This window comes from Artemia sp. Qi Xiang Cuo, chromosome 14, assembly GCF_049724085.1.
Source record: "Artemia sp. Qi Xiang Cuo chromosome 14, ASM4972408v1, whole genome shotgun sequence".
Lineage (NCBI taxonomy): Eukaryota > Metazoa > Arthropoda > Branchiopoda > Anostraca > Artemiidae > Artemia > Artemia sp. Qi Xiang Cuo.
Genome location: NC_142807.1, coordinates 64,520,708 through 64,531,777, shown reverse-complemented (window position 1 = coordinate 64,531,777; position 11,070 = coordinate 64,520,708). Strand labels below are relative to the sequence as shown.

At 35.2% G+C, this 11,070-nt stretch overlaps 1 protein-coding gene across 1 annotated transcript in view; it reads right to left on the bottom strand.

Annotated features, from left to right (window-relative positions):
• The window catches only part of FANCI (Fanconi anemia complementation group I), a 164,382-nt gene that overhangs the window by 60,501 nt on the left and 92,811 nt on the right, over positions 1 to 11,070 (bottom strand). The window contains exon 9 of the mRNA XM_089099801.1: positions 7,272 to 7,479. Coding sequence (XP_088955927.1) covers positions 7,272 to 7,479 — 208 coding nt within the window. The remainder of the gene's footprint in view (positions 1 to 7,271; positions 7,480 to 11,070) is intronic.

Here is an 11,070-nt window from a genome sequence, read left to right as displayed (position 1 = left end):
TATCAACCAGCCGTCCCTAAAATCCCCGAAAAAATGCCGATATAAGATAATTTATCAGCAAATGAGGAAAAAAACTCCAACACGAACAGAACAGCACATGGAAACGGTGGTTCGCCGGCACTGTAGCGTTTCAAGCTAAAGTTGAAGCCTTAAATATCAGCTGTTACCTTTCTTCAAATTAGAATATAAATGAGTTAAATTAAATTCCTAAGTTTATCCTACTGGGCGGGGCTCGAACTTCAGGGTGCCCTTGATTCGCATTATTATCCAAAAACTAAAAAGTAACATCTTGGTCAGTCAAATTAGTAAGTTCAAAAGTGCAACTAATTGCATTCTTAATCTACATACAAATAATCTGTTCTTTCTATAATGCTAGCAATCTAAATTAAGATTCCAAAACTGTGCTGATTATACCCTACTAGTTATGACTACTTAAAACTATAGTTGCTACCAACTTACGTATGGGATTTTCTAGGGTAATTGGTAAAATTACTTTACGTTTATCATAATCTCTCACACCTAAACACGTCCTTTTACACTAGGCTAACGTGAAGCTCCACACAATTATCAGTATCATCATCTAAAATCATCACATTCATGGTGAACACTTTATTTGAACAGTCATAAACAGTCTATTTGAAACACAGTTCATATAATTATCCAGTAAGCTTATCGCAGATCATTTATGGTCTTCGTTCTCGGTGCGAACAAAAAGCTCCTCCCACTTCAATCTGCATTAGCGGGTTAGTGGGTTGACTCAATGAGAAATGGTTACAACGTGCATTATTCGTAATTGCGAAAGCAGAAAGAAACTTGGTGAGCCAGCCAAGTGGTCTGCAAGTGTCCCATCTCACAGGTATGACTTAATTTATATACAAATTATGACTTAATCTATTATTTACATACAGTGGACTCAAATGATTGGCCTATGTAGGATTTTGTAAAAAAGGAGGCTGGGGGTTGATGAAATTTGTGAAAATAAGGATTTTTTTTTCTTCTAATAACTGGTGGAATAGGTGTGATGGTTGCAGGGGAGGGGGGCGCAAAGTAGGTTGATCCGACAAACTTACGTTAGGAGCAAGTTTAATTAATGCAAACTTGCGTTAATTAGGTAAATTACACTACTTTAGACTGCTTTACGGGGATAACCCTCGCCCCCCCCCACTGGATCCGCAACTGGATAGTTTATCATTTTTTTTTTCACGTCGTGAATTTTTTTTTTTCACAGCCCACTATATATACATTTATATAAATTCATATGCAGTGTTACCGCCATACCAATTATTCTCCTTTCCTTTTTTATTCTTTAATAATAATTTCTGGTCGTTTTGAGTTTGAATTATTGTAGGCTTCTATTTCTACTGATCTTAAGTTTAATATGGCCTTTACTTTTCTTTTTAAAAAAAACTTTCTTTTTCGTAAAGTTTTCGTTGTATATATATATATATATATATATATATATATATATATATATATATATATATATATATATATATATATATATATATATATATACATATATATTTATATCGGCACGTATAAACAGCTCCTCTCATTTGATCTGCCATCAGCGGTCCAATTACCCTGGAACACGTATTTTGGCAGAAACTTTCTCAAAATGCCTTTGAAACCAACTTGAGACTTCGAAACCTATTTTTAATTCCTAAAAACATCTAATAATAACATTACACTACTAACTACCAATTTTCATGCATGTATTGGAATAAATTAATTTAAAATTAGTTTCTTCAAAATTAGTATTCCAACGTTGAAGCCAAGTTTCGCGTCCAAGAGAAATCTGACTTGTCTACCCGTGAAAAGATCTGAAATCGCTTATGTTTCTATCTGCAAAAACGTTCTCCGGAGCACTCGCACCCCGGTCCGGGTTTTTATAATGGGTGAGATAGGGAATGATCATACTGGATAATTATATGAACTGTGATTTGAAATTAAAATGTGGAATAGAAATGCTTGCCCGTAGTGTTGATGGACCTCGCACTTCATGAAGAAGAAGATTATATATATATATATTATATATATATATATATATATATATATATATATATATATATATATATATATATATATATATATATATATATATATATATATATATATATATATATATATGTTCTAAGACCAAACTGGCCATTAATGACGTGCAACAAAAAAATGAAGAAAAATAAACAAGACTTCGATTTCTGCTTTTTGCTTTTGTACACTCGGATCATTTAGTTGCTTTCAGCGAGGCAACCTTAGTTTCCACAGTAGACGGTTTACAACAATCTTTTAGGGAAGGAGTGGAAATTAATAATACATACGCAAAGATCTCGCTTTATATAGATACACTGAAGCTATTCGAACAACCCATAATCACGATATTTTCACAAAACGAAATTCAGCTCACATTTCTCATCATTTTTGAAACAAGAAAAATTTGTCGTCTTAATACAAATCAAATGAGCACACAGGCTGTGGTAGTCACTAGGTAAATAATTCTTGGCCAACCGACTTGAATGTTTTTTTTTGTCTGGTACGGTATGTCTTCTTTTTTTTTTTGGTTAAGTGCTGATTACTTCAAAGGTTAGTTCTTGTTCTTTTGTATACTTTTTTTCTTTTTTGAGAATTGAGGATGGTTTTGTCAAAGTATTTGTTTTTTTTCATGGCTGAAAATCCTACTCGCTTTGAGTTTTTCTTTTTTTTTTCGTTGTTGCTGTTGTTGTGTGTTGTGTGTGTGGAGATTTAAGCTCTGATGATGAGCATGTTCGATGAAAAGATGACGTGAAAAGCTCTCTAGGAAAATTTATACAATTGATAAAAAAAACTATTTTGTAGATTTCCTTCCATAACTTAACATAAACCGACATTCTTTGGTTTCTAACATACCCTAAACTAACCTAAACAAAACAATAACTAATATATCTAATTCAAATATACCTCTATGCAGTTTATCTCTTTCATGCTAAGCTGATTATCACCAAGTACATACTGAAATACAGAAAGAAACCGCTTCTGTCAGATAGTGTGGTCAATATATCATACAAGTACCATTTTATTTTTATTTAGTTGAATTTATGGATATTGATTGTTGTAGTCGTTCATCCTCAGAGCTTAGTTTATTCTTGGACGGCTACTTGTTAAATGATTAAATGGAGCATTGTTTTTTTTTTTTAATAAAGTTTAATTCAATACATGACGTAAAATTGTAGGTGGAGCTCGGGCTACTTGGCCCTTCCTAAAATATGAACAAAATTTGCTCTGTGGTCTTATATAGCCATGGTGCTACTTAAACTTATTAAATAAAAAAACAAGTTTTTTAAACTGAAAGTAAGGAGCGACATTAAAACTTAAAACGAACAGAAATTATTCCGTATATGAAAGGGGCTGTCCCCTCCTCAACGCCTCGCTCTTTACGCTAAAGTTTTTTATTGTTTTAAAAAGTAAAGTTGTGAGACAGTCAAACTTTAGCGTAAAGAGCTAGGCGTTGAGGAGGGGACAGCCCCTTTCATATACGGAATAATTTCTGTTCGTTTTAAGTTTTACTGTCGCTCCTTACTTTCAGTTTAAAAAACTTGTTTTTTTATTTAATTTCTGATCGTTTTTTAGTTAATGCAGCTTTTATTTTGGCTCGCCGTCATTGAATAAGTAAACAAAATTTGCATAAAAATTTTACTTTTCTTTTGCTAAATGGCTGTCTCTAAATTTGGTTCTGACGTAATTTACAAATTAACTTACGTAACGAACTTCTATATTCGTATATTTTTCTTCTGGCAAAAAATACATAAGTTGCAGATTTTTGCAGATATGAGCTTCAAACCTATGTTATAGGGTATTCTGATACGCTGAATCTGACGGTGTGATTTTCATTAAATTGTTTTCACTTGTAAGGGATGTTTCCACCCTCTTTAAAAAATCGAGTAAGTTTTCTCAGGCTCGTAGCCTTTGATGAGTAGTACTAAACTTAATAAAATTCATATATTTAGAATCAGCATTATAAGCCCATTCTTTTGATACATTTATTGAAATCAAAGTTCCGTTTTTAAAAGTTTCGATTACTATTGAGATTGTTTTTTTTTTATTGTTTTTTTTTTATTACGTATATGTTATTACGCACATGGGGGGGTTCTCCCTTAAGTCAAAATCTCGCTCTTAACTTTAAAAGTTAAACAAATTTTTAATTCACAAATCCCTGAATCACAAAGGCTGTTTAATTAGAATAGATAGTTCTTTTGAAAGCACTGAAAACAAACTATATTGTAAAGAGCGAGGTATTGACTTGAAGGAGAACCTCCTCATATACGTAATAATTTCTGTTCATTTTAAGTTCTAATGTTGCTTCTTACTTTCAGTTGGAAAAACTTGTTTTTTAAAATTTAATTTCTGATCGTTTTTTAAATAATGCTTGGAAATCTGGCGCCCCCTTCATAGAAATGTCCCCTACCCAAAAGAAACATCCTCCACGGAAAGATTCTCCCGAGTACCCCCCGCCTCCAGCCCCCCCTCCACCAGAAAAAATTCTTCCTGAAAATGTCTGTATACCTCCCAATAACCAATACAATATGTAAGCAATGGGCAAAGTTCATAACTTGCAGCCCTTCCCCTGGGAACTGTGAGGGACTAAGTCATCGTAAAAGACATATTTATTAGATTTTCGACTATGCTGAACAAAATGGCTATCTCAAAATTTTAATTGGGTGACTTTGAGAAAAACATGAGCGTGGGAGGGGGCCTAGTTGCCCTCCATATTTTTCGGTCACTTGGAAAGGACACTAGAACTTTTAATTTCCGTTTGAATTAGCCTTCTCACAATATTCTAGGACCACTTGGTCAATACGATTACCCCTAGGGAAAAAAAAAAAAAAACAAATAAACACGTATCCCTGACATTTCTTCCGACAAAATATGCAAAATTCCACATTACTGTAGATAGGAGCTTGAAACCTCTACAGTAGGGTTCTCTGATACGCTGAATATGATGGTGTGATTTTCATTAAGATTCTACAACTTTTAGGGGGCGTTTTTTTTAAAAATCAGTCAAATTTTCTCAGGCGCGTAGCGTTTGATGGGCTTGATTAAAGTTAATAAAATTTATATACTGGAAGTCAGAATTAAAATTTGATTCTTTTGATGTATCTATTGGTACAAAAATTCCGTCGTTTAGAGTTTCGGTTACCATTGACCCGAGTCGCTCCTTATTTACAGTTCGTTACCACGAACTGTTTGATAAGTTAAGAAAAAAGCCACAGGTTAGGCCCAAGGTATTTCTGCTACCACTTTCTTTAGTAAATCCTTCTATATATTAGTTAGTTTAATCGACCAACCTGGAAGTGGAAACCCTGGTCCTTATTAGCAAGTTCTAAGTAAAGTAATAGATGGCGGTTTCGAGAATTTTAGCTGGCAATAAATCTATCTTGACAAGCAATAGGTAAATTACCATGTTTTGGATTACCTTTCAAATTAAAAATACAAAGCTATGCAGATGAAAAAAAAATTGTAGGAAATAGAGTCACGATGAATTTACCTCGTGAGAGGCACAAACTTCAACGCCCCTTCCCTCACTGCTACACCTATCCCTTAAATATACTACTGTACCACAGGATTCATAAATGTAAAATTCGTCTGAATTTTAAAATTAAACAGCTTGTGCTAGCGAACTGTTAATAAGGAGCGATGTATCTCAACAGTAACCGAAACTCTGAGAAATTGAGTCTTGATATCAATAGATGCATCAAAAGAATCGAATTTTGATGCTCATACAAATATATAAAATTCACCAAGTTTAAATTTACCCATCAAAAGTTACGAGCCTGAGAAAATTTGCCCAATTTTTTAAAAAGGCGGGAAATACCGCCAGAACGCCAAGTGATCTTAATGAAAATCATACCAATAGATTCAGCATATCAGAGAACCCTACTGCTGATATTTCAAGCTCCTATATACAAAAATGTGGAATTCTGCATTTTTTGCTGGAAGAAAGATAACGGACGCATGTTTATTTCTTTTTGTTTGTCTTCCTCAGGGTTGATGATATTGAACCAGTGATCCTAGAAGATCGGGAGAGGGCTCATTGCGATGGATATTAAAAGTTCTAGTGCCCTTTTTAAGTGACCAAAAATACTGGAGGGCAGTTAGCCCTCCCACGCCCCTTTTTCCCCAAAGTCGTCCGATCAAAATTTTGAGATAGCCATTTTGTTCAGCATAATCGAAAGATCTAATAACTATGTCTTTTAGAATGACTTGATCCCCCCCCCCCCAAAATTCCCTGAAAAAGGGCTGAAAGCGATGAACATATAGTATTGGTTACTGAGAAGTATACAAATAATCTTGGGAGGTGGGGGGGGGTATTTTATGTGGGGGAGGGATATTTTCTACGGTGATAAATTTCCGTTGGGAGGGAAGTTTCCGGGGGTGAACTTTCCAGAGAAAATTCTACACGGAAGAAAAAAACGATCGGGAATTAAATAATAAACCTTTTTCTAATGAAAGTATGCCAAGGAGAATTTTTCAGGCAGAATTTCCGGGAGAGGGGGGGTCCAGAAAAGATGAAATTGGCCGGGGGGAAATTTTGTATCAGTAATTATGAAGGAGTATTAGAGGCTTGTTACATAGTGGGTGCCTAATCTATCAAAATGGATATTTTTACGCTAACATTTTTAACTTTTTGTTAACATTCAGGTAAATATATAAGACGGTCTGGGGAGGGAGGAAGCATACATTATTCATTATCCTCATTTCAGTTGGATTAAGCCTGAACACAGGTGCTGCTCAGTAATAGCACCCTTCTTATTGCAGAGTTTGCTTGACGCAAGATGTTACTTTCACTTGCCTACCGAGACAAAATTTGGAGAGGTTGAAGGGGCAACTGTGTTACCAGGAAATTTAGCTAGGTTGGACGCGAACAGGCGGAATCGTAACCAAAGAATTTTGTGGGGGGAATTCCCAACGAGGATGGAATTTTCCGCTGGTGATTTTCAGGGGGTAATTTTACTTAGGGGAACTTTCTATGGAGGAATTTTCATGGTTGGATTTTGAAAAGAGGGGGCGGATTTTTTGGGATATTTAAAAGAGGATCAGAAAGTAAATAAAAAACCTTTGTTTTTTATTGAAAGAAATGAGCAACATTAAAACTGTTCGTTCTAAGTCTTAATGTTGCTCCTTACTTTCAGTAGAAAAAACTTTTTTTTATTTAACATTTTAGAGAGATGATAAAAACTGATGACTAAAACTTATATTAAACTTCCCCTTGGCTTTAGCTTAACTATTTTACTCACCTTAATAACAGTTTCTGCTCCACTTTTGTCAAAACAGTCATCAAGTCTTATTCCAATGTGCTCCCCAATTTGGCGGGTGTATTTCGCCAAGTGGTCGGACAATATCTCGAGAATTCCCAGGACCAAATTTTGATTTCTTAAAGAGATGTCAGAAAACCCTTGGTATACAACTATCTTGACAGGATATACTGCCGCGTCTAAACATTGCCTAGAATAAAAAAAAAAGATCAGGCTATTTACTAGTTTTAATAGGTTAGTAAGTATTATCAACTTATTCAAACTTATTAAAACTTGGATTTCTGTTAAAGATCTAAGTTTATTTGGATTTAGATTGATATTCTCTCTAAATAGCCACGTTCTTTTGGCCCTTTATTTATTTATTTATCAATAGAAAAATATTTACAGCATACACAGTAAATAAATCCAACGTCTTAACCCCACTTCAAGGTCGTCTTAGGGGGTAGTCCATCAGACATTAAATTCAATCCATTTTCACTAATAGGTCTATCAACTAACAGTAAGACCATCCAATCACCCGCAATACGATTTATCAAATATCAATCCTTCAATCTATTACAATTTCCCACAAAAATAGAAATTTATCATTAATCCTAATATCAATAATCCTTCGATAATACAAAAAGACCCCCAACATGCATTTAGATATGGATTAAAAACTACTAGTACAGCCACTACTTGTGGCTGTACTACTAGTACAGCCACTTATGCCACTGACAGTGCAGCGGTAGAAAGCAAAAATAAAATGTAGAAACAAACTTAATTTTAACATATTCAACTCTTGATTTCAATATAACTACTGATACTACTACTACTCACTACAGCACCGAGCCACCTGAGGCCAACACAGCAACATACGCTCCTCCATCCCAATCTATTTAAAGCCTCCCTCTTTACACTCTCCCAAAAAGTTTCGATTTCCCTTAAATCTTTCCTTGTGACATTCTCCCACCTCATTCGGGGACGACCTGCTTTTCGTTTGGCACTAGACGGTTGGCCAACAAGGGCTATCTTAAGCAATCTGTCATTTTTCATCCGCAGAATTTGTCATAGCCATCTCAACCTTTCAGCATAGCCCTAGAAAGCAGGATTGAACCTTATTTTTCGTACAGCTTACTGTTTGAGATACGGTTAGTCAGTTGGATGCCCAAAACAATCCGTAGGCCATTTCTCTTGAAAATATTCAGCAAATTCGCTTTCACTGTAGCTTTCAATATTCTAATCTCGGTTCGCAGACTTATCTTTCCTATTCTTCCAAACGCTTTTCAGCTATGAAAAAAAACACCCTAGGTCTTGGCTATTCTACTTTCAGCATCTTCACTGCCTTTCAATTAAAGGTCTAAACTTACTTCAATTCAGCTTGTCCTTTTAGCACTTTAACATGAACTAAAAACTGTTAGTGTAGCCACTTAAGACACTCAAAGAGCAGCGTTACCCAGCAGAATTAAAATATACAAAACAAGCTTAATCTAACTTTTTAAAGTCTGGATTTCAAGTACAGGTCTAGGTATATTAGGAATCATCTTACCTTTTTGGCAATTTAACATAGATTAAAAACCAATAGTGCAGCCATTGACAGTGCAACGTTACAAAACAAAACCGAAATATACAAAACAAGCTTAATTCTAATTTATGAAATCTGGATTTAACCTAATATTCGGATTCAGTTTTGTAATTAATAAATTCTGGCCCGTTCTTTTGTCATAAAACCCTTTTTGTTGATCATTAAATAGTTAGGAGCAAAAAACGAAAAAGAAAAAAGAAATAGACACAACTAATACTTCGCTTCAATTTTATAAATAGCTTCATGATTTTGGAGGGTAACGCTAGATGGTATTAGTCGTTTTGTTTCCTCACAGTTTTCTCTCCTATCACTTTTCCGTACCCTTTGGTACACCCTTTTTCTCAGACAAATCTATGCATTCAACTTATTTCTTTTGATTTAATATTATTTCTAAAAATCAGCTCACAGGTTAATACATAATAACAGATTCTCGGGTCAGCGCCGGGTAACTTTTATCTCCTCCCTGAATTGAAAAGATGGCTTAATCGTAAGAATATACAACGTAATCGATAATGTACTATTTAAATGACTAAATGCGCTGTTGGGTTACACAAACACTATTAAGACGGGCATTGCCAGAGATAAAACATTTCCAGCAGTCAGTATGCTTCTTTCTCTGGTTTAGATAGATCTCCATACACATCGCCATATTTCACAACAATAATCTGTATTAATTTTCATTCCAAGATGCAAAACCTCCACAAGGAATAAACTTTTGGTTCCAAAATAGAGTAGTCACAACCTCGTTGTTGTTGAGCTTTTTTTTAAATTTTTGCTTTATTTGGGTAACTTGCGTGACTCCATTGTTCTTCATTTTCGTGTCCCAGCTATGCGTAGTCTCAACTTAGCGTCAAGTGCCGTTCACCTTTTCCCGAAATTGAAGAAGGGGTTCGGAGGCAGGTCTTCCATACTGACGAGGGGTTCAAAGAAACCGTCACAATTCACTCCACATGATTGGTGGCGGGAATATGAGAGAGGTCACCTCGAGCTCCTCTGTCATATTTTTCGTCGCCCACAGTATGTCAAGACATCCTCATTTGCGAGCCAGCCCCATCCTGGAGACGACATCGGGGAGGACCGGAGAAAAATTACTGGCAAAAATTCAGAGGACTTTCAACCAGGGGGAGGCTTCCAGACGCAAGATACAAAAAGAAGATCGTCAAGGAAGCTGCAGCTGAGAGATCGAAGTGGTAGTCGGAAGTAATTTCAAAGTCCATTGGTGGCGGGCAGGACAGTTCTTCGTCTGGTTCTCGCCAAAAGTAAGTAACTAAGTAAGTAATATTCTTCAAAGATATGACAAGTGACTCAACAGTTAAGGTGAATATACAGAGAGGTCAGCTGGATTATACATTACTTCTGGTTATTACATTATATATTATACTCACCTCCTTCTTTTAAACCCAATCATAATCAGAAAAAACAGCCCTAGCATACAAAAATTAAGATATAGAATATAGGGATAAATTTACACACATAAATATATAGGCGGTCATTTCTATAGGTTTAAACATTTTTTATTACTAATTTCACGAATGCGATTATCAGCCGTATTTAAAACAGCTCAAGGATTAAATATTAATTAAATATTATTAATTATTTAAATTAATTAAAATTAATTAAATATTAATTTCCTAACATTAGTTTCTCTTTAGTACAGCCTTAGTCACTGGAAATCCTGTACATTAAACATGTTACTTATAATTCAAGACATTTATTCAGGAACATTAGGACATACAAATTTAATAATAATAGATTGCCGACGATTGTGCTCTTTAGCCATCAATCTGAGGCCAAACCGAAAGCACGTCGTCCCCGACGGGAATAGAAACAAGTCATAACAAAGGATTTAAGGGGAATTGGAGCTCCGTGAGTGGGGGTAAAACGAGAAGCCTTGATGAGATTGTAGTGGATATGTGGCATCCATACATTGGCCTCAGGCGACTTGGGGCTGAAACGAGCTGGTGTAATCAGTAATAGTAACTGGTGACACCTTCTTAAAACGGACCAAGAGGTTAGTAAGTTATAAATGCTAGTTTTTGATAAGAGGCGAATTTCTTTTGGTTGCTAGATTTCCCGTTGCGCGATGAAAATAATGCTGACTGGTATTTATCTTAATCCACTACCCAGTACCATCGAAGGCTGAAGGATTTTCTCATTTCATGACTGATACATTATAACCCAAAAAGTGCGCCCTAGTTTTGTTGTTGCTTTCCACTC